This window comes from Pyrgilauda ruficollis, unplaced genomic scaffold, assembly GCF_017590135.1.
Source record: "Pyrgilauda ruficollis isolate IOZ18807 unplaced genomic scaffold, ASM1759013v1 scaffold13, whole genome shotgun sequence".
NCBI classification, from domain to species: Eukaryota; Metazoa; Chordata; class Aves; order Passeriformes; family Passeridae; genus Pyrgilauda; species Pyrgilauda ruficollis.
The window spans coordinates 327,994-352,098 of record NW_024511432.1 but is presented as its reverse complement, the minus strand read 5'-3'; the positions used below and the strand labels follow the sequence as shown (position 1 = coordinate 352,098).

The 24,105-nt window shown below is 44.6% G+C and overlaps 1 protein-coding gene across 2 annotated transcripts in view; it reads left to right on the top strand.

Moving 5' to 3' along the window:
• The window catches only part of LOC121348930 (BTG3 associated nuclear protein), a 110,638-nt gene that overhangs the window by 29,416 nt on the left and 57,117 nt on the right, over positions 1-24,105 (top strand). For both annotated transcript variants that reach the window (XM_041458947.1, XM_041458946.1), the window contains exons 7-8: positions 6,657-6,896; positions 20,341-20,508. In XM_041458947.1, coding sequence (XP_041314881.1) covers positions 6,657-6,896; positions 20,341-20,508 — 408 coding nt within the window. The remainder of the gene's footprint in view (positions 1-6,656; positions 6,897-20,340; positions 20,509-24,105) is intronic.

The following is a 24,105-nucleotide window of genomic DNA, read 5'->3' as shown; positions in this document are numbered from 1 at the left end:
TTGACATGCTTGTGTTCTTACTGGTGTTTTCAGAGTGCAGGATCTTCTCACTTCAAACACAACAGTGCATTTATTTAATTGTGAACATTCTAATTAGGCTTAAAAACAATGAGCTTTGTACAGTTTAGTGTTATGTGCAGAACAAGGAGCACGGGAAGAGCTTTTTTAGTTTCACTGATACACTTTTGGAGCAGGAGAGCCATTAAGTGTTATACAATAAACATGAGGACATTTCTTTTGTAGTGGTTTATTTTATAAAGGTTTATTTTGTAATGGTTTATTTTATAATGGTTGCATGGGAGGGATGTGATGGCCCAATGTTGTTTTGCATTTCAGTTTTCACACACTGCCCTTGCACCTTCAGGGTGGTAAGAGAAGGAGAAGTTTGGTCCGTTCAGTTCTTTTGAGACTCTTTTCCTGTGCTTTCCAGAGTTCTTGTGCATTTTAAAGTTCTGAAGATTCTGAATGCTGCAGCTGGTCTTTAGTGGCCTCCTTGCACAGAACTTCGTTTGTGAATCAATTCTTTGGGCCTTCATAGAAGACATGGAATCATTGAATGGTTTGGGTGGGAAGGGACCTTAAAGCCCATCCACTTCCAGCCCTGACACCTCCCACTGTCCCAGGCTGCTCCAAGCCCTGTCCAGCCTGGCCTTGGGCACTTCCAGGGATGGGGCAGCCACAGCTTCTCTGGGAATCCATTTCAGGGCCTCCCCACCCTCCCAGGGAGGAATTCCTTCCCAATATCCCATGTAACCCTGGAGTGAAACCATTCCCTGTGTCCTGTCCCTCCCGTTTCTCATGCAGAGAACCCCGAGCTGGAAATGTGACCATGTATTTTTGGAGCAGATAAGGGGAGACTGGGTGTTAATTAAGGGATGACTGATGTTTATTCCAGAGAACACTCCTCAGTCACGTCTTGTCTCCTCAACTTGGCATCTGAAGCAGTCATTTGATAATGGCAGCATTAAACAGCACTCAGGATTTGCTTTCCAAATGGGAATCCAAGCAGCTCTGTGTCCCAGACTTATCTGTGCACAGGATTTTCCAGCTCAGGCAGGCTCAGTTCTCACCCGTGGGATGAGCACTTGGAGCTGTTTCCTGCCAAGCTCCACAGGACAGGCACAGACAGTGAGAGGAGCTGGAGCAGAGCAGGAGTGAACCTTTTGTACCCTAAAACACAACGATGTGGTGCTGATGTGGAGACACTGATGAGCACTTGTGAAAGCCAAAGAAAATTATAATAATTGAATTGCTTTGGGTTTTTTTCCAATTATTGGGAGCCAGCAGATGAACAAGTTTCTTGCAGGTGTCTGCCACAGGGATATTTGGAGTTAATGTTGGCCCACCTCCACCCAAATATAACAAAGATATATTAAACAAGGAAAAAGGGCAAAATCCACATTAGAAATCTGATTTTCTGACATGAAACACATTTTCCAAGATTTTAAAAAGCTCTTTGAGTCCATGGGTTTTAATTTTCTCAATTTTTTCTGGATCTTTTTTTATCTAAACTTTTTATCTGATCACATCCTTCCATGAGTCATAAAGCAAGGGAATCTCTCTTGGATTTCACCAAAACTGAGCCTTATTCTTAACAAACAAGTGACCTCACTGATTTGTGCTGAGGCTGAAGAACCTGTGAGTGCAGGGGCTGTTCCCAAAATATCTCCTGGTCCTGGATCCACAGGGAGTGAGCTGAGACTGGGTCTCCTTCAGCCACATCCTTTGTGTGCTCTGGAATATTTACCTGGAGCACGAGATTCTTCTGGGTTTGAACTGAAATAGGGCAGGGTTAGGTGGGATACTGGGAAGAAATTCCTCCCTGTGAGGTTGGGGAGGCCCCAGAATGGATCTCCCAGAGAAGACTCACAAAAAATCAGTAAATGTGATTTACTGTGGCTGCCCCTGGATCCCTGGATAATCTCCAATGTTCCTTCCCACCTAAACCATTCCATGATTCTGATTTTTCTTTGATATTCACAAGGAAATGAAACCTTTCTTTCCCCCCACAAGAACAGTCCAGTGAAAAACTCCAGCTCTATGCCCAGGTTGTGTGTGTTGTTCCTCAGGCAGAATTCCCAGTGTCTGAGCTGCATTTTGTGCTGGAGGAGGTTTTGCTGAATGTGACTTTAAAGCTCTTTAACCTTTCTTTTAGCACAGCTTTCAATCCCACTGCTGCATCTGGAGGTGAAGTTACAGCCTGGTTGTCCCTCCCTTCCACAGACTTAATGATTTTTAATTAATAAAGTCAGTGCTCTGGAGTCTCTGCCAATTAATCACTGCCCCTGTGAACTTCTGCTAATTGACAGGAGCTCATTAAAAGATCACAGAATCATGTAATGGTTTGGCTTGGAAGGGACCTTGAAGTTCATCTCATTCCAACCCTCCACATGATGCTGATGTTGAATCTTCTATACATCAGCCAAAACATTATTTAATTTCTCTAGAAATGGAGGTTTATTTTTCTAAGTTAGGATTTGTTTTTTTGGGGTTTATTTTAATTTTTTAAGGATGAATTAATCTTTCTGCCTCTCTGCACCTACCAGTCTTTTGCTGCCACTGCCAAATTTGCACCCAACCTTGAGAGTAAAATAAACACAACTTCTTGGAGTGATGGAACATGTTAATTCCAGTATTTCTGTGGGCAGGTGTTCTCTTTTGTTTTCCCTAGTTTTAAAGGAATGACTGACAGCTCCTGGGGCTAGAGCAGAGCCTGGCTTTGCTTTCGGGCTCATGTCAGACTGGGGGAGCCTATCCCAATGGAAAAATGGAACAGCTCAGTGTCTGTCACTTCCCTGGGTGGGAGAGCACGTCCAGAGCAGGCCCTGTCTGGTTTTTGTTCTCTTGACAGGGCTTTTTTTGCTGCTGACCCCACACTGGCTCCTTCTGTTCCCAGAGAATTCTTGGTTTGCGTGACAGCCCTTAGCACGTCCCCAAACAGGGATGGATGGTCAGCTGTGCTGGCAGATAAAAGAAATGCAGCAAAAAAGAGTCAAAACCAGCACTGGGAAGCAAACTGGGTTCAGTAGAATGGAGATAAAAGCAAATTTTGTGATGTTGCAAAAAGAACAACGGAGAGGAACTAGAAATTGGTGTGGGAGGAATGAGGCTGTGAGTGCAGAGAGGAACTTGGATAAAGCTGGCAGGGCTTTCTGCACTGGGAGGAGAAATGATCAGGAGCCACTTCTGTGGTGATCTGGTATTTGGTGTAAAAAAGGGTAAGGAAGCTCCTTTCCCCTGAAAGGGCAGCAGGGTCCTCAGGAAAATTCACAGAATCAGGGTGGAAGGGAGCTCTGGAGATCACCCAGTCCCAGGCAGGGACACATCCAGGTGCGTTGGGATGTCTCTGGAGAGGGACACCCCACATTGTCCCTGGGCAGCTGTGCCAGGGCTCTGCCACCCTCCAGGAAATGAAGTTCTTCCTCAGTTAATTAAAGAAAGGAAAACAGGGCAAAACACAAAGGTGTGTGATGAGCTGAGCTCCAGGTGAGTGTGTGCAGTTATGCTTCACTGAGCTGAAGGGAGGGGTGTTCTTTGAGTGTTCTCTTCCTCCCCAGCTGACACTGGCTGAGCTTTTGGAAGTCTTTAAAGAGCAGCAGCAGCAGGGTATGGCTGTGCAGTGCTGGGGGGTGGAGTCTGGCTTTTACAGTGCATGCACTAAATAATCCACCCCCTCCAGATTCCACCCAGATATCACCTCTAAAGCCTGATAATGCACCTAAAGAACCATTCCACATGCATTGAAGGATATTTGGGTGCTGGGAGACTGCAGTGATCCAGATTTAGCCAATAGTGTTTATGTATTTAATTGCTCAGAGGGAATTTCCATCCAATTCCCAATCTGTTTTCTCCTTCCTTATCCATTCTCCTCCACCCCACACCAGAGCTCAGGGTGTTTGTGCCTCACTCAGAACTGGCCCTGGATTTCCTCTTTCCACCAGATTTTTGGGTGCCAGTCCTGTGTTTGCTCCCTGCAAAGTACCAGATGTGTTGGCAGGAATGATTTTGATCTAAAATAAGGAATAATTCAGCTTTTGTGCCCTCACAGAGCTGCAGTGGATTCATGGTTAACTTCAGTCATGCTTAATGCAAAATGGTTATAAAATAAATTCCCTTTCTGTTTGAAAGGAGGAGGAAAATGCAAGAGATAATTTAGTGGGGGGATTGTGGTCATAGGTCAGAATAACAAGATAATGTCTTTTTTTCCAGGCTGGGAGCAATAAAAGAACAGTTGCATGTGGTAAAAACAGTATGTTCTGGACTCTGTGCCAGCAGAAAAAAGAGAGGATTTTGCAAATTGAACAGAATCTTTGGTTCATGTAGGTTAACAACATTTGTTAAAAAAGTCTGCAGGCAAAAGGTGTTCCATAAGGAGTAAAAATTCCTATATCCAACAGCAATCCTGTGAGCTGTAAGGCAGTAAGGCTGTGATAGGCTGGAGGATAATTTATTCAGGCTTCCTAGAATTTCTTTGAAAAACGTACACATTGATCCAGAGATGTTTTTGCTTTGCCAGATCTGCCCAAATTTTTCTAACCCAGTCCATTTATCTTGAGGAACAGCCTGTTGTTTTCCCTGATAATGGTAACCAGACTTGTGGTGAGGCCAGACACAGTGGCATGCAAAACAAGGCACAGCTCATCCAAACCACTTTATTTTTCAGATGGCACCTGGTACTGGGAGCAGAAAGCAGCCAGTGTGACCTATCCTGGCTGAGGATAAAAAAGAAAGGATCAAATTAAGGCAAAAAAATACAAACAATTTGCAAGTGTATAAAAATATATTCAGGACAGGGCATGAAGTTCTGATTTCAGCAGGAAAAAAACTTGAGGGATGAGTTGCTACATATGTCAACAATAAATAGTTTTCCTTACAAGTTACTGAATATAAGGAAGAAATCCTTCCCTGTGAGGGTGGGGAGGCACAGGGTGCCCAGGGAAGCTGTGGCTGCCCCTGCATCCCTGGCAGAGCCCAAAGCCAGGCTGGACAGGGCTTGGAGCAGCCTGGGACAGTGGAAGGTGTCCCTGCCATGGCAGGGGTGGAGGAGATGAATTTTAAGGTCCCTTCCAGCCCAAGCCTTTCCCTGGTTGTGTGGCTGTGCTCGTGCTGATAATCTGCTGCTCGCAGTGATAAATCAGGATTGCACAACCCAACGTTTGCCTCATCCTGTCGTTACTCAGCACTGAGAACTCAGCCCTGACATGTGGGGTGACTCAACCCAAAGGTCATGCTGGAAAAGCAGTTTGGAGTGTTTGGAGTTGCTTTTATGTTCTATTTTATTGAGTTCTTCTGGCTTGTAGTCTGAAAAACCCTAGGGCAGGATATGGAAATCCAGATGCTGCTTGCTGTGGGTGCTGCTCGGTGTGAAAAGGAAACGCTGTTTGACCTGAGCTCTGTCACCTCCTGTGGGGACTGGAAGGGTTATGGAAACCAGGAACTGGGGACTTTGTATCACAACACCCTGCTCTAAGATCACTTCATGGAAGAAAAGTCATTAATGTAATTGTAACTGAACACTGTTCACAATAAATTACTGTAAAGCTCTCTGTGGAAGGGCTGAGTGACCCCTCAGTCAGCAAACCTTGTTTTACTCCACAGTTGAGCAAACATGGAAATCAAATCCAAATGGTCCGTGTCAGTGGACACTGAAATATTGCTGGAGTGTTTCCTACCCAGCTCCTATTAGCAGTGTGAGGAATTGTGGAGGTTTGGTTTATGTCTGGAATGGGAGACTCATCCTTGGCTTGTGTTCCATCCTCCACTTGAGGTGGGGTTGGTCTTGAGCTCTGTTCCAGTTTCTGGTTAGTCTTGAGTTCATCAACTTTTGGCATTGTCTGCACAGGTTAATTGAAGTGAGGTTCTAAGATTCCTTTGAATTTAATTAATTTATTTAATTAAATCCCTAGTATTCCTTTTTTTTTTTTTCACTGAGAAACTGGGAAAGAAATAAAAAAGCTTCTTAATATATTGAGTGTGTGTGTAGGTAGGTATAGCTGTAGTACTGATGGAGGATGATTAGTGATTGAGTAATTATCCTTCTGCTGGGCCTGTTCCTTGGGAAACTATTATTTAGAAAATAATATAGTCAGTAAATATGAGAAAAACCCAAATTATGTTTGGGATCTCTGGTTACATCCTAAATTATTGTCATTGCTTGATGTACTCCTTTTAAAAGATTAAGCAGGTTAGTGTTCACTATTGATTATAATTTCCTAAATCTATAATCTTGCTTAACCTTGCTTTAATCTCATGGGTTTGGGGTTGGGGAAAAACAAGGTTCAAAGCTGTTAGCTGCTTGAAATTTGCTGTGCTTTGAGAATATCCCAGAGTTGCAGTAACCTTCATTTTTAGGGGATCAGAGCACTGGGCCTGGAGTGGTTTCTCAATGAAAGAGGTCTCTGAGAGCGAGCTGGACACCTGGACTGGCTGCGCAGTAGCTGTGTAGGTCAGAACATGAACAGCAATAATTTTTGGTCACTGCTGGGGTGAATTTGGGTTTCTTTTTCTCAGTGGCCGCCGTCGCGATCCCACCGCGCTCACCTGGGAAAGCCTATGGACACCAGGAAGCAAAGTGGGGGAGATGATGCAAACTATCAAAATCTTGGCTGTGACCTGAGCCTGCCTCCTTGCTCAGCCTTTGCCCATGTGTGTTTCAGAGGATTACCCCAACGGGACGTGGCTGGGCGACGAGAACAACCCCGAGATGCGGGTGCGCTGCCCCATCACGCCCGCCGACATGCTGCACATCAGCACCAACTGCCGCACGGCCGAGAAGATGGCCCTGACCCTGCTGGATTACCTCTTCCACAGGGAGATCCAGGCCATCTCCAACCTCTCGGGCCAGGGCAAGCACGGCAAGAAGCAGCTGGATCCCCTCATGATCTACGGGATTCGCTGTGAGTGAAACGTGCGGGTTTGACGTGTGGATAAGGCAGGAACGGATGTGTTAAATGAGATTTTAAGAGTGGGTTTGACGTGTGGTGGGGTGTTCTGGTGGCTTTTGTTTATGAAGAAGGCTTAGGGTTTTTAGGAAGAAATCCTAAAGGGCTGGTTTACTTCAGTTGGTGGGTATTCACCAGAAATTCCTCAGTCTTTTATTCTGAATTCTGACATCTGTGCAACCACCAGCTGTGAGTGTAGTAAATATTGCAGAAATAATTCATAACACAAATTTCAGTACTGTTCAAGTGCTCAGATCACCGTGGTCTTGAACTGTAGTTTTTTACTTCCCATTTATGTCTCTTTTTTCAAAAGACTTGCTGAGATTGTGATGGGAAAAGTTGGCAATCTCAGGATCATAAAATCTGGATTCACAGCAGGAATGGCAGGACGCTGTTGGATTTCTGTCTGCTCCATATGCACCAGTCTTTGGATTACTTAAGCTGTTATGGAGCTGTGAACTGATATTATTTGTGTTAAAGGCACGATATTTGTTAATTTAAAAGGAATCAAATGTGGTTTTGTATAGAACAAAGGCACAGCCACTGGTTTGAAATGAAAAGAGGAATCTGGACGTGAGCATCGTGTTCTGCTGTGGTGACTTCTAGTGAATACATTGAGGACAGCCAAGTCTGCTCCCTATGCTTTATTTCCAAGAAACTAGCATAATCGGGATTTTGGGAGAGGTTTCTTCTGCCAGGTGGTGGTTGAGCACTGGAATCAGGGAATGGGCATGGCCCTGAGGCTGCCAGAGCTCCAGGAGCATTTGGACAGTGCTCCCAGGCACAGGCTGGGGCCAGGAGTTATCCTTGAATGGGATTCTAATAAACCAGGAGGTCTTGTTGTTATTGTTACCAAATTCTTTATGTTTTGTGTAGTCACCAGTGGATCTGGAGTGGGAATAATTTGTTCTACTGGTGAGTTTTGTATGGAATTGGCAATTTGAAACTCCAGGTAAGGCTTAGGAACAGGTCAGCAAGGGATTATTTGGGGTGGTGTTTAGAGAAGTGCCTGTGGAATGGCTACAGGAAAGGGAATGTCAGTGGTGTTTGGTGATGGCAGGAAACACGTTCCTCTTATCTGCTGCTGTTTCCAGTGGTTTTCAAGCTATTTTTGGGGAAATTGAAAACCAAATCTAACCCAGTCAGGTGGCTGCATTAGGGCAATTTTTGCTTCATTATTTGCCTGAAGCAGAAGACTTCAGTCTTCTCTTACAAACACATTAAATATATATTTTTAAGAGAGATGGTAATTCAAATTAATGCTGATCTCCAAAGCCTTGTTGTCTGCTGCTCTCATCAGTGTCAATGATGTTGCTTTTGAAACACAGATTTTTGTTGAAAGTTTTTAGAAACACTAAGAAATGGATCTTGCACCAGTGTTAAAGCAATTCTTTTCCCATCCCTCAAATCTGAGAGCACAAATCACATGGGTCAGTTTGTGACTGGTTGTGGAGGAAGATGAGATGTTTGCCAATGTGAGCATGGGGAAGGAATGTGTCCATGTGACCAAGTGCTCAAGCTGGGGATTATGTCATTTCTGTGAGGCATTCTGACCATGAAAATACTGGATTATGGAAGTGATCCCTGCAGCTGGAGGAGGTCTGGAATGGCACAGATGTGAGAGCAGGGGATCATGAGCAGCCATCAGTGTCTGACTTTGGTGGCATGAGCACGGTTTGGGATCCAGGTATCTGAAACAACTTCATTCCTTCCTGCTGTTGGCTGCTGTGTTGTTTTCTTTTGGGAGCCAGGCCATAAAAAACTAGGGATTTCTGGAAAAAAATAGACCCTGTGTGGATCTGGCCAGAGAAGTCTGGTTTGGGCAGTGAAATGTTGATTTGCTACCAGCAAGGACAGAGAATCCTGTGGCAACCAGCAAAGAAAACACACGAGAACTTGATGGAGCAGCAAATGTAACAGTGAGAACAGTGGTCCAGGAATGATGATTTCACTTAATAACCTCATGTGTCATCACTGGGAGTAATTAAGTGGGAGTGGAGTTGGATTCAGCAGCCTGGAGAGGAATGTGGAGCACTCAGCTCTTGAGGATGGGATTGTGCCCACGCTCAGAGTTTGTGTGTGCCATGATTCCATCCCTGCATCCCTGTCTGGGCAGAGCCTGCCATCCCAAATCCCCTTTCCCTGTCCACACACATCTGCTTTTCATCCCTGAGGTGTTCTCCCAGAAAATCCCCCAAACCCGAGTGTCCCTGGCATGGGAACCCCTCAGTGCTGGTCCCCACAGTGGAATTTGCTTCTACTCTGAGCAGATGATGCTTTGATGACTTAATTCGACCAGAAATGAAAAATCCAATGTCATCAGCCTGGCCTATGCCAATCACAGCCAGAGGAGCCCAAGGAAATAGAAAGGATTTTATTTTTCCTTTCATTTCAAGTTTCTTGCAGTTTGTCAGTGGAAAGATATTCTATCCTTTTTTTTTTTTTTTTTTTTCTATAAGAAAAACACCAAGTAAATCTGTATTTAATAGAGAAAGTATTTTGTGTAATATGCAGAAAGTATAGAAAATGAAGAGATGTGTGTTTATTAAAAATTCTTGATGCTCTGCACAAGGTTTACCACAAGAGGAGAGGAAAGTTTATCTTTGGAAGTCTAAATTTTCACTTGTGGTAGGAATTTGCTTGTGGGGTGGCAGTGGTACTGAGGAGAGCTTTTGGGCAAGAAACCAGAATGATTTAAACACAATCTCTGTCATTAAATAGCTCATTACCTCAGCCCTGCTAAAAATGGAGACTTCTGCTGGTGAAATATAATCCAAGAACATCCTCAGTTGTAATTTTCTTTGCCTAACAGAAAATACAGGTTTAGCTCTTTGGAGATTTTACAGCAATTTCCACGAGCGAGTTGGAAAAAACAGATTCCCAAATTCAGAATTTTGCAGTTATAAGAAATGGTGTAATAGAAAAGATGATTTTCTATGGCATACTGGAGAGAATGGAGAGGGGATCTCTGAAGCTCAGAGAAGAAAATTTATCAGTAGTTCTTATTCTTCAAAATAATCAAAGTAAATGAAAACAAAATAAGATTAGTTACTTATAATATATATTTATATATACACATATTTTATATATTATTGTGTGTAACTTTGTGTATTATTTCTGTGCAAGCCCCTTGCTCTGCACATGGGTTTTTGCAGACTCTCACCAATCACTTTCCCACTTACTTGTCAGTTCTGGTTAATTATTCCAAGAGGATGGAAGATCAGAACCTGCACATTTAATGCAGAATTTCTGGCTGGATGGAGGAAGGAGATCCAAACTCATGAATTGCATTAAGGGGAACCTGTGCCCTTGTGTTATTGGACCCCAAAATCCTTATTTTGGCTCCAGACAGCATCTGGTGCTCAGGGAATGATTTATGCACATGGAAATAACTCTCTTGTTAGGGACAGGATTGTTGCTGAGAAAAAAACAACTCAAAAACTTAAATCCCCTACCCAAACCCTCCAGTGCTCACAGAGGGGAGGAAACTGTGCTGAAAAATTTGGGTGAATTTTCCCATCTGCTTCCACTCTCAAAGAGTGAATTTTCCCATTTCCCTTTAATTTCATCCAGAATGCATCCCTGTCTTTTAAATACCATAAACCACAGTGTTAGCTGAGAATACCTAATGATAAAATCTGATTTTTAACTCCGAATGATGCATTTTCTGCTTCAAATGCCAAATAACTTCACTTTTAAAGACACAAAAACCCAGCACAGAAAGAAATCCCTCATCAAAGCTTGGTGCTCCTGTTATATAAAACATTTCTTGCAGTAGGGATGGGAGCATTTCTCCTACTGCAGGAGTTGAAAGAGATGTTAATAAACTCTGAAAGGACTTGTGTCCTCAGCAGAGGCCAAATGGAATTAAACACTGGCTCTGCTTCCCAAAAATCCACACACCAGCTCTGGAGCTGCAGCCCACACACGGCTGCTTAATAGGAACCACATTTGGCTGTGGAATTGATGTCAGTGGGATGAGTTTATGTATGGAGAGAGAAAGAGAAATAGAAATATTGCTGCCCACAGCCCGGGCAGGTTGGGCTGCTTGAAGCTGCCACTGGTGGCGTGGAAAACGTGTGGGGAGCTCAGCACTGCTGCTCCAGCTTTTCATGGGAGTCTGAGCTTAATAACAGCAGGATAAACAGCAAATAGATCACATTTCTGTCCTTCTTGGGGATTATCCTGCTTGGAAATACTGCAGGAAGGGCAGGAAGTTCTCATGGATGAGCTGTGCTCAGATGTTTCTCACCAGAGGGTGTTTTGTGGGACACTCCAGGCTGGTGCTGTTTTTAAGATGTTTATTGTGGAATCCTGGAGTGGTTTGGGCTGTGTGCACCAATCACTTTATATTTATAGTTATAGTTATTATTTACATTTGTAATTTATATTTATATTATTTGTATTTATATTTTAAAGATCCAGTGCCACCCCCTGCCGTGGCAGGGACACCTTCCACTGTCCCAGGCTGCTCCAAGCCCTGTCCAGCCTGGCCTTGGGCACTGCCAGGGATGCAGGGGCAGCCACAGCTGCTCTGGGAATCCATTCCAGGCCTCTTCACCCCTCCCAGGGAATGATTCCTTCTCAAAATGCCACCTAACCCTGTCCCTGGCACTGGGAGGCCATCCCTTGTGTTCTGTCCCTTCAGATCCCTGGAAATCATCTCTTTCCAGCTTCTGTCTCCTTCAGGTGCTCTAAACAAATGTTGCAGTTACTGAGGACATACACTATAAATACAGAATGTCATCAATGTTTTCTATCCTTTCACATTCTCACTTCTAAAAGCCTTTTTATTACTGCATTTTTATTAACTCTACCAATTTTCCTTTTTTTTCTTATTTCCTTCCTAATATTTATATGCTTTTTTGGCCTATTTTGTCTTCTTTTAATTTCCTGTTTATAATTTTGAGCTTCTCTTGTCTCATTTCTGAATATCCCACAAGTCCCTGGCTGTCAGAGTACTGAATAACATCCCATGGTTTAGAAGTGTCACACCAACGTGCCACAGTCCTGAACATCAGCAGTGGTAGAGGTGCATCCAAACCTTGGATTCCATCTGGAGACTGCTGGAGAGCCTGAGGAAAAATGATCCAGATTGGCATTTTGTCCCGTGTCTTTAACATTTCAGCAGCAGCAGCAAGTGGTGATTTCTGTGATTGGGATATTGGTAATTGTTGGTTCAGTGCCTCCCCAGCTCCCTCAGGAACCAGCCACGATGCTCTGGAGGTTTGGGGCAGTGGCAGAGCTCAACCCAGCAATTTCCTGAGGATCCCTGAATGCTGGCCCCAGCTCAGGGTTCCTCAGGCTATAGGATAAGAACTCCTCTTCCCAGCCCTGGTAGCCTGAACAGGAGTCCTGTGGTTTGTGTCTGCTGGATGAGCTAATCCTGTGGTCCCTGGAAGTACTTTTTGCCAACATTTTCATCTCCCAGTGTTAAATACCATGGGCTGTAGTTCTTGGGAAGTAAGGAGTGACTGCAGGCTGTTCCTGGGGTGTTATCACAGCACCCTGGAACTGTTTGCTTTGGAAGGGACTGGGATCTGTCCTTTCCAGCCCCTGCCTGGGCAGGACACTGTGCACTGCTCCAGGTTGCTCAGATCACCCTGTGGGACACTCCTGCTGCTCAGCATGGCTCAGGGCAGGACAGCTTTCATTTGGGGTGGAAGGGTTGACTTTGCCCAGTTGTGCAGCAGCGTGCCCGTGGCAGACTGGGGGACTTGGGCAGGTCCTGCTGAGCTTTGTGCTGCTCACAGCCCGGGCTCTGAGCCTTGCCAGGGGCTCTGCACCCCTGGGACCTGGGCTGCCTTGGCTGGGAAGGCCACGAGTGGTGTCACCTGCTGGGGACAAAACCAGGCAGGGGCTGCAGAGCTGTGGAGCTCTCTCCTGCTCAGGAGCAAAGTCTGAGAGTTCAGCACATCTTTAAAAAGCAAGAAGTGAAAGAAATCCTTTCTGCTGGGCTTTTCTCCTCTCTGAAGGGCTTTAATTTCTGTTGGCCTCGTGCTGCTGCTGCTCTCCCGCGTTGTGTCCCTCAGAGCTGCACGAGCCTGGCTCCAGCTCTACAGAGCTGCTGCTTTGTGAATCAATTAAATGCTGCCACATGCAGGGCACTGATAACCTCGTTTGAGGCCAGGCAAGAAGATAATGGGAGAACCCATTGAGTTTATCTCAGCACCACAGTTCTCATCCATGGCATCAGTGCTGGCCTTGCTTTCAGCTGGAACTCGCTGCTGCCTGCAGTTTGCTTCTTTCCTGGGCACTTCTCTTGATTTCAATTATTTTCCTGGCCAGGCCCTGTTAATAAGCTGAAAAAAAAGGCAGCAATTTTGGGGAAAGAAAATAAATTGTGTGTTTTCTCTCTCTTCCTCGCTTCTCTTGTTCTCTTGCGTTAGACAATTGAGAAATTCAATTTTCCATTCTTGGCAAAGCCATGGTGGGGCTGTCAGTCCCCACTGCTGTGTGTAACTCCACCGTGTGTGATGTGCTGTCAGGCACTGGTGAGTGCTGGGCTCTCCAGAAACCAGAAAATGAATGTATGAGGTCACTTGGACCATCTGTTTCCACACTCCTTCCATCCCTCAGTGCTTCTCCCTTTTGGCCAGACGTGGTTCGAGTACGTGCTGAAGTGTGCAGGTCTGCACTGCTGCAGAGGCAGCGAGCACAGTCCTCAGGCTGGGCACAGAAAAACAGCTTTTCAGGCCTTTGAGGGCTCTTTCAGGGGTGTATGAAGAAGAAAAAGGCAAGTTTGAAGATGGGCTCTTTGAGAAGCTGCAGCTGTTGTCTCCGCTTTCAAAAATGGGGGATAAAATAGGAATAAATGCAGGATTGGTTTTCTTTAAATGATGGAAAAAACTAGAAGCAAATGCCATTTGTCCAGTGTCATCACTCTGGTGTAACTTGGGACCTGGAGCAGAGAACAGGAAGAGTTTTCTCTTTTCAGATTATAAACCCTTTGTTGGTCCAGAATTATTTACTTGTAGGGGTTGATTGATTAATTTATAATAATTGTACTCAGGTTATTAAACAGCTGTGGATGTTCTGTCACTATCAGGAAAGGGATTGAAGGATCCCTCTGGGAATTCTGTAACGTGGAATTCCAGGAACGCCACAAATGTTCTGTTCCTGCAGGGATTAGTTAATTCTGCAGGGATGAATTAATTCACCTGCCCCCATTCCCTGCTCCTGCAGCTCCATAATCTTTGAGAGCACTCGCTGTGTCCTGTGGGGAGTTGGGATGGAGCAAACCCAGGAGCAGATAAAAATCCATCTTTTCCTGCCACACTGGGAATTTGACACCCCACTAGATGGCAATATTTGAATGCTGATGGTTCCTTCCATAAATCAGAATAAAGCAGGTTCTGCTCACTGTAAAATAGGTAAAAATAGCCTGGCTGCTTTTGAAGAGAGGTGCTGAGGTGTGACTGAGTGGAGGAGCTCTCCTGCTCTGGAACAGGATCCCTTGGTGGAATTTGGAGACTCTAGATCCCAATTAACATTAATCTTTAATTTTTAAAACTTCTGTTAGAGTTCTTTTAATTTGAAGAACAAAGGCATTTAAAATAACTTAAATTTTCATGTCTCCTCTGAATCTGTGTCTTGTTAAAGATGAACTATTCAGATAAGTATCCTAAATAAATATTAATGAGCAGAGTAATGACTTGGTAGCTGAATTTGCCTTCCCTCCTCCCTCTCCCCAAGTTCCCAGCAGCTCCTCCTGTCTCTTTTTGGACGTTGTGGATCACAGCAATGTCCTGGAAAGGGATTTTTTTGGTGCCAGGATGGATTTTCCAGGCGTGTGACATTGGAGGAGCCTGCAAGGCTCTGGCATCCTTCCCCTCCTGCATCCCAAACCTAAACATCCCAAAGTGAGCAGGGGGAAGTGCCTCTCAGCTGTGGAGATCATCCCCCAGCTGTCAGAGGAATAAACAATTCCTGGTTTGCAATGATTTCAATATGGGCAGGGCAAGCCCTGCAGGAGCTTTGGAGAATCAAAGCCTGAAGGCTCAAGGGGGAATTCCAGAGGTGCTTCAGCTTTTCCTCTGCTCCCTCTGTGTTTAGAGCAGCAGATTTTGCTGTCATGTGCTCTTGGTTTAATCAAAAAGGCTCCAAATTTATGACCCTGCTGAGAAAAAATGAATTTTGGGAGCCAAAGCCCCAAAAAATCAGCCCCTTCTCATCTCTGAGCAGGCAGGAGCCTTTGTTTTTTGAAGGATCCATCATGTTCCTGTCAATTTGAAAGGATTCTGTCTATCACTTTAAGATAAATTCCCCATCCCTGTGCTTTTCTTTAAGTTTTAAAAATTAGAGGGAGTTGGAAAGTGAAGGAGCAGTGACCCAAATCTGCTTGGATTCTGTATTTAATAGAAATATATTTGTATTTTATACATGTGGCTGTTGGATTCTGTGCTGCACTTTCCCAAATGCACCAAAACCAGCAGGAATTTCTGGGCCACCTCAGCCTAACTCTGCCAAGTCCATGAAAATAATGATTTACCTTAGAATTTTCCAAGGAAATCTGTGATTCCTGGAGAATGGGAAGCAGCAGAAACTCAGGGGGTGCAAATGAAACTCCTGCCATGGAGTTTGATTTTTAGGAGCTGGTTCTGAATGTGGGATGAGGATGGAATATTTCATGTCTGGTTTTGATCTCTTCCTCCTCAATTTGTTCTTAATTTGATTTCTTTACAGATTGTGGGGATTGTTTTGTCTTTTGTTCCTTGACTTCTGACCTTTGAGAAAGAGAGGATTACTTCCCCAGGAGCGTGGTTTTCCTGGAATTTTCTCAGTTTATAATTAATCCTGGTTTTTAGGAAACTCCAACCCTTTCTCTCCTTATTTTGTACAGCAGATCCTCCAAAAATTTGGGAGTGTTGAATCATTTCAGACACCACCTCTGTGTTTGTACCAAATCAAATATTTTTTTCCCTTGCGTTTCCTAGTTTTTATTTCCTTTAAAAACCACAGAAAGATTTATTTCAGACCTGCTTGTGTTGCTGTTTTTAATTTTAATTGGACTCCCCCAGCTGTCTCCCTGTGTCTCTGATCCCTGCTGCACCTGTTGCCTTTTAAAGCTGACTTGAATTTTCCTGATTTTTGCCTTCTTCCTGAGCTTTTCCTTGCTAAGATTGGAATGTTGATCCTTGATTTCCCCTTTTCTCCCCTGTGGCTCCCTGAATTCTCTTTGCAGCCCTTTTTGTCTCCCAAGCTGCAGCCAGGGTCTCTCTGAATAAATCACCCCAACTCCTGCAATTTATGAAATAACTGAATTATTTGTAAGTCTCTGGTGTGTTTCTTATGGAAAGCTTCCTTCAGGAAATGAGATTCCTCCCCCCAGAAAAGCAAACTTTGGGTTTTTATTGTTTTAAAACAAGGACATCTCTTTTTTTTTTTTTGAGGCACCATTCATGAAAAGATCACTAAAAACACACTCAGCCAGTCTTAAATCATCTAAATCCTGTTCTTTACTCTTCTTTTATGGGCATCCATCTTCCAAATCATTGTCTTTTGGTCCAAGTGCTGATTTATATTCCTGCCTGGATTTTTTCTGTGCTGTTCTGTGGCTCGTGGATGCTGTGCTGTGCAAAATGTCAGCGTTTGATGCAGCTTCTGAGAGTAAATGATCCAAAAAACCCTCCAATCCCTTCTCCCTGGAGCATTCCTGTCCTTTCTCTCCTCTGGATTTCCCCAAGTGAGAGGTCTCATTTCCAATATCCTGATTTCTGACTGGGTTGGGTGTGGGACAGGCTGGGAATGAGGCAGCTGGGAGCTCTCCTGCCTGGAATCATTTGTGGGTAGGGAGCAGTCGGCACGCTCCACTTCTGCTATTGTGTGCACATGTTTGGGGGATTTCTCTCTCTCTTGCAGGTAAATCATGTTTTTAATGCCACTGGGAACTTTTTATCTTCTTAAAATCTCCTCCAGTGCCTTTAGATTGAGATTTTTCCTGGTAGGAAATGTCTTGCTAAGGACCTGGTTGTAACACAGCATTTTGGATTGTGACAGCGACTGCACGGATTTTGCATCTGAAATTCATTTTGTTTTTTTATCAGTTAGTTTTGTGCTTTTGAGTTAATTTTTCAGGCCTGATTTGCACATAACCAGGTCTGCAGTTGAGGTAAAAATCTCTGCAAACAGCACTGCTTGTCTGGAGCAGTTTGTCACCCTGACAGCAACTGGGAATTTCATGAATGAAGGGAAAGAAATGAGGATGCCTGGCTTGGAAAATCTGTCCCTGATGGTTTAGGACTCTTTAGCCTAAAATCCTCCTGTCTGCCCCTGTCCTGGTGAGGCTGTTGTCTGTTTTCCATGGTTTCCTCTGGAGCTGTTCTCTCCGTGGAGCTGGTGGTGTCTGCCAGCATTTTCTGGCCATTCCTTAGCACAGAGTAATGAGCAGGAGGGAGAATCATGGAACAGGTTGGGATGAAGCGATTTAAAATTTATTCAATCCCAACCTTCCAGTATTCCAGGCTATTCCAGCCTGGCCTTGGGCACTGCCAGGGATCCAGGGGCAGCCACAGCTGCTCTGGGCACCCTGTGCCAGGGCCTGCCCACCCTCACAGCCAAAAATTACTTCCCAAATTCCCATCTAAACCTCTTCCCTTTCAGTTTCCTGAAGGTGTTTTCCTTCCTTCCCTCCATCAAGCACTTTTGGGGATGTTTTGTGTCCCAGCTCTGGTGCTCAGCCTGTTCCTCACACTGCACCTGAGACTCCTGTCCTGAGTAATTAATATCACTTTTATTTCCCTTTGAGTTGAGTGGCACCCTGGAATATCCCATGGATTAAATCCAGTGGCACCCTAGAACATCCTGGAACATCCCATGGATTAAATCCAGTGGCACCCTGGAACATCCCATGGATTAAATCCAGTGGCACCCTGGAACATCCCATGGATGACACTGGAACAGTTCCACCTCCCAGCCAGGCAGCTTTTCCCTGGGTTTTTCTCTGTCTCAGCCCAGCCACCAACCCACTAGGAAAGCCATTAAAATGCAGTTATGAGTGAAATATGGACTTTTTTCCTCCAAACTCACCCCAAGCCTGTGCTGGTGCTTTCTGTGGGGCTGCTGAGGCTGGGGCAGGAGTTCAGACACATCTGGGTTTATTTGGCACCCCTGCAAACATTGCTGAGCATTTCTTGCTCTGGGGAATGGCTGAGGCTGAGCACTGTGGGCTCAGGGCTTAATCCAGAATGTTCTCTGCTTTTGCTGACACCCATGGAAAGGAAACTTGCACAGCAGCAAATTGGAATTTCAGCCCATTTTCCTCCTTTCCCAGTTTGGAGACACCACCCAGGGTTGTAAAGTTCTCTTAGTTCTTGCTGTCAGTTAAAAGTGAGAAATCTTGGGGGATTTCAAAGCACTTTTGAAGTAGATTTTGGAGTCCAGTGTTTTCTTCCTGTGTGTTCTCTCCTGTATTTCAAATTGCTCCTACAAAAAAATAATTAAAGCATTGAAAAAATAAATTTTATTTTAAAAAATGATGCCACAAGAGATCCAGTTCTCCACTTGGCTCTGTTAGAGCCTGCAGATTTCAGGCTTTGAGGACTCTGGGCTCATTTGTAATGCAGAGGAAACTGTGGAGCTTTTAGTTTGTGCAAACCTGGAATTTTGTGGCTCCAGGCTTCAAATCATTTGTCTTGCAGGAGCAGCCCCATATCCTGTTCTTTAGGTTCTATATACAACAGCTTAAGTAAGTCCTTCACAGGATTAGGAGCCCATCTGAGAGGAAGATGGAAAGCCCAGTAAGTGGAAAAGTGGAAAAGATTATTTTACTGTGCAGGGTAGGGAAAGGAAAATGAGAATTTTAGAGATTCTTGAAGCTTTGCCCTGTGGAGTAAAAGCATCTCTGGCAGCCTTGGCTTGTTCACTGTTGCACCTCTGAATTTTGAAGTACAGAAGGTTTAGAGTATTAACATATTCAATGTTCAGAGAGCTCTGGTTGAATTTACAGGGTTTAAATCAGAGAATCCTGAGATGGTTTGGGTGGGAAGGACCTTAAAGTTCATTTAATTCCATCCCTGCCATGAGCAGAGACACCTGCCCTGTCCCAGGGTGCTCCAGCCTGGCCTTGGGCACTCCCAGGAATCCAGGGGCAGCCGCAGCTTCTCTGGGAATTCCATCCCAGCCCCTCTCCACCCTCACAGGGAAAAATTCCTTCCCAATATCCCACCTACCCCTTTTCTTTCTCAGTTTAAAGCCATTCCCCTTGTCCTGTCCATATAAAAATCCATCTTCCTCTTTTTTAGATTGGCAAATAATGGATTTTTCAGGTGGTTTTTTTTTCATTCTGCAGCCGTGGGGGCTTGGAGTTTTTTGCTGTCCAGTGCTGGTGCTTTAGGAAAATCCAAACAGCTCCAATGAAATGGTGAAAGTGCGGAATAATTCAAGTTGACAGTGCACAACATTCCCAGTTAAATTCCCAGTTTTAAAGCCACTCCTCACTGTGTTTATGGAACACTTTGGCAACTCAGCACCAGGGGCTGCAAAGTTCATCCTGAGGCTCTTAAAGTGCCTGAATTCTGGGAGCAGCTGTGCAGAGGATCCTCATTTTGGGCTGTGTTTTTTACTGGATTTGGATAAATTTTGAACTGAGCTTGAAAAGAGACGGGTTTTTTTCTTTCTTCTTCAGCAGGAGGCATTTTTGTACAGTCAGACTTGTTGTGGGGTACTGTCAGGGAGGAATAATCCTTGCTCCAGCTTTGTCTCTGGAGTGTTGGATCCTCCTCTTGGTTTGTAACAATGCAGCTTCCACAGACCCCAGTGCAGGTGATAAAATTCCATGCAATGCTGGCTTTTTTACTTCCAGAACTGTGCATGTGACTTTTTGGAATAAATTTTGTTGAAGTCCTGTCACTGCTCAGCTTTGGAGCTCTTTGCACAGGTGCAGAGCCTGGTGTGTGGGACTGGGTGTGTCCTCTCTGTGTTTTCTGGAAAATACAGGTTGGTGTTGATTATTATTGTCAGATTATGACCTTTTCTGACCCAGAGATGGGGCAACTGAGAGGTGTTTTCAAAACTTTTATTCTATTTTCAGTCTCATGAGAAGGGTGAGACAATACAGATGTTATAATTCACACCATCACAATTAAGAAGTCAAATATTTCCTAATTACAATACATTATAAGTGATTGTTGGCCTATCAGCTTTTGCCACACCATACTGCAAATGCCTTACAGCCAAATTGCCCCTCATGGGTCCTGCTGCAATGCATTTTTCATAGTTTTATTTCTCCAAAGTATCCAGTCTTTTCTGTAAGGCCATCCTTTTAAACTTGTTTCTATTTCCAGCTCTCTCTCAACAATGTCTGTCCTATTCCATGGCATTTCTAAGGTATATTTCTAAGGTATTTCTATGATATATTCTGCTGTATTTATACAATTATCTCTTTTTCCCATCATTCCAGGCCACCTGTTTTACAAGTTTGGCATCACAGAGTCGGACTGGTACCGCATCAAGCAGAGCATCGACTCCAAGTGCAGGACAGCCTGGAGGAGGAAGCAGCGAGGCCAGAGCCTGGCTGTCAAAAGCTTCTCCAGGAGAACCCCCTCATCCTCCTCCTACAGTGGCTCAGGTACAAACCAAAGCTTCCCCCCCAGTTATAAATCCCTCTTGGTTTCCAAGGTGAATTTTAATTTGGCTGCCTGGCTTTGCTGAGGTGATGACAATGTGGAATCCTGCAGTGGTTTGGGTGGAAGGGACCTGGAAGTTCATCTAATTCCACCCCTGCCATGGGCAAGGACACTTTCCACTGTCCCAGGTTATTCCAGCCTGGCCTTGGGCACTTCCAGGGGTCCAGGGGCAGCCACAGCTTCTCTGGGAACCTCCCCCCCCTCCACAGGGAACAATTCCTTCCCAATATCCCACCAAACCCTGCTTTCTGTCCACCCCCATGGATTCCACTCCTGCAGCGTTGTGCTGTAATTTTGTATTTTTACCACGCACAGTTCTTTGAGGAGAAGGTCCAAATATCCTTGCAGTTGTTGTTCCTAGGAGGAGTGAAGTGACTAAATCCTTCCCAGTGTGTTCACACCATTCAGTGGGACGTGCTAAATGCTGTTCCTGAAGTGTTTTCCTCTGCAGACATGAAATGTGCTGTAGGTGATTCCATATTTCCATCTAGGTATGGAGGCCTGGATAACAAATGAAAAATCCTGACCTCAGGAGTGTTCTCTGAGGACATTTCTGGCTCATGCTTTTAATATAAAGCAGTGTTCTGGGACTTTTGTACATTAGATATTAAAACCAGGGCTTTGGAAGGCAGCCCAAAGAAAAGGAAGTCAGTTTATTTGCCTGCATAAAATTTTTGGTTGCATGTTAACACTAACCACTGTATCTCATGCAAAGAATGACAAAATCTGCTTTCAATGGAAAATTTTATGTGCTGGAACAGGGAATCCCATCCAAAAATCTCAAATTAAAACAACTAATCAATGTAATGATAACCATAAGCCCTCTATGCTGATGGGATTTTTACTTGCAGTCTTTCAGCAATCAGTATTTCGGGGTAAAAAGGCAGCAGTAGGTGGATGTTACAGCCTGTGCTCATTAGCCTGTACTCCTTGAGTGGTGCTGAGATTTATTATTCAAATTATTCATCTTCAGTCTGTTTTGGAGGTTTGGAGACACCTGTAGAGATGTAAAACTCAGAGCCAGTGGATTCCTGTCTGCTGTAGGATCACGAGTCTGGGTTGGTTTCTTGGCGTGGTTATCCCATGGGATCCCAGCCTGCTCTGGGAGGGAAGGGCCTTAAAGCTCATCCCATTCCAGGGACCCTTCCACCATCCCAGGGTGCTCCAAGCCCTGTCCAACACTTCCTGAGGTATTCCCAAATCCTGGCACTGCAGTGCTGGAAACCCTTCCCTATGAACGGGAGGACTGGGATTTTCAGAGTTGTTTTTAGCAGCAATTCATTTGCCCAACTTAAAAAAACATAAATATGGCATCCTGAAACTCACTCAGCTGTGCCCTGACTTTGCTTTCCCTGGCTCTGAGGAATTTTGGGGATGATTGAGCACACTAAGAGCTTGTCACCATCCCTGGAGACATCAAAATCCACCTGGGTGCAGCCCAAAGCCACCAGCTCTGGTAGGCCTTGGTTTGATGAAGGACATTGGGTTAGATCATCTCCAGAGTCCACTTCCTACCTCATTTATTTGGGATTTAAAATTTTTTAAATGAATTATTGCACACACAATTAAAAATTCTGAATTATTTGCATCGCAACAGGATTGTTGTTCGAACTCACTCCTCTTGCACTTGTTGGAAATGCCAAAGCTTTGAGGCTTGTCCTGCTTGCTGGGATTAACAGTTCCCGGAGCACGTGGCTTTGATTGGAGCGTGGTGAAAAGTGACAGCAGATTTCCTCTCTGCTCTGTTCATCACATGGCAAAATTAACTCTGGAAATGACAGCAAAGCAGGAGGCTGAGCCCACAGACCCTCCAAGGCTTTGGAATTTGCTGTTCAAGAGGGATCAACCTGCAGGGAAAATCATGTCTGGGGAGCCTGGTGGGAAAACACAAATGGAATTTCTTTGTCCTTCCCCCCCAGAGATGTTAATTAAGATTTTTCTGCACTTAACTGACTGTTAAATTCAGGCAGAAGTTGCTTTTCCTGATTCTCCCTGGCTGTTTGTTTGAATCCATTGCCTTTTTTTGGAAAGGAGGTGTTGATTGCTGTGCTTTGCTCTGCTCTTGGAGCCAACAGTTCAGTACCTAAGGTGTGTTTTCCCCATGTTTTTTCCCACGCAGAGACATCCATGTGGCTGTCATGATAATTTCACTGGATATTCCTCTGGAAATGGTTGGAGTTTGTACAGGGAATGCTGTAGGAAATGAGGGGTTTGGGAGGAGGATTAATTGAAGAGTGCCTTCTTCCTTTCTTTTCATTTCTCTTCAGATTGTTCAGGCTGTTATCACAATTTTCCATGTTGGAATTTTTAATTAGTTCCCTGACTTTGGGATTTCTGTGTAGATTTAGGCCTGTGCTGAGGTGTCACATTAAAAACTGGATGTGCAGCCAAATCTTCAAAGCTGTTCCACACAACTGGGGCTGAGGCAGGGGGAGGTGATGGTTTACAGCTTTATTTCCATTGTTCTGGAATGCTTTTTTCCTGCTTTTTTGGGGTTTTTGGATGGTTAATCCACCCACCCTTCCCTTGCTGGGGCTACCACGAGGAGATTCATCCCTGTTTGTGAGGAGAGGACTGAGGGTGGAGCTGGGCACCAGAAAACAATTTTGAATTCCAGAATTCCTAAGTGGGAATCCCTCCTGCTGTGGAATCTGTCTCTTCTCCCAGGGAATAAGGGGCAGGATGAGAGGAGATCTTCTTAAAGTTGCACCAGGAGAAGTTTAGGTTGGAATCAGGAAGAATTCCTTCATGGAAAGGATTGTCCAGCATTGGAATAGTTTGTCCAGTGCAGTGGTGGAGTTTCCATCCCTGGAAGTGTCCAGGAATCCCATGGATGTGGCACTTGGGGATGTGGTGGGTGGTGACCATGGTGGTGGTGCTGGTCCTGATGATCTTAAAGGTCTTTTCCACCCTTAGACAATTCCATGATTCCATGAAAATGAAAATCCTCAACAGATGAATAGGAACAGATTAGAAAACACCAAAGATTCTGCCTTAAAAAATGATTTTAGCTGAGAATTAAACCCACATATCCTTGAAGCTTCTTTGGGAATGCTCTGCAGGGTTCATGCCCCAGTTGTCCCTAGGGAACTCGTGGAAATTCTGGAATTCAGCTGTGGCTGCTCCTGCCAGGGATTCTCCAAGAATCCCAATAGGAGAAGCGAGGCTCGATGGTTTCCAGGGATTTCTCACTGCTGACAGCTCCTCTCCCCACGCTGCCTGTGCTCCTCCTGGCTGGGTTTGTTTGTAGTGGGGAATGTTTATAAAAGTGGATAAATATTCCCTTTGTCTGCTCCAAGATGAAGAGGGGGGAAAACAGGACTCAGAAAGGATGTTTTGTTTTAGATGTGGCTGAATCCTCTCTCTTTCTTCCGAAGAGAGAAAAAAAAACCCACCAAAAATTCCCAGAAAATAAAGAAAAAGCCACATTTTTGATTGTTGCAGTGAAGCCAAATTTAAATCTGTTTATAGGTGACCATAGGAGAAGTTCAGGGTGATTCTATCCAGGCTATGGCTCCTCATGCATCCCAAAAAGCACA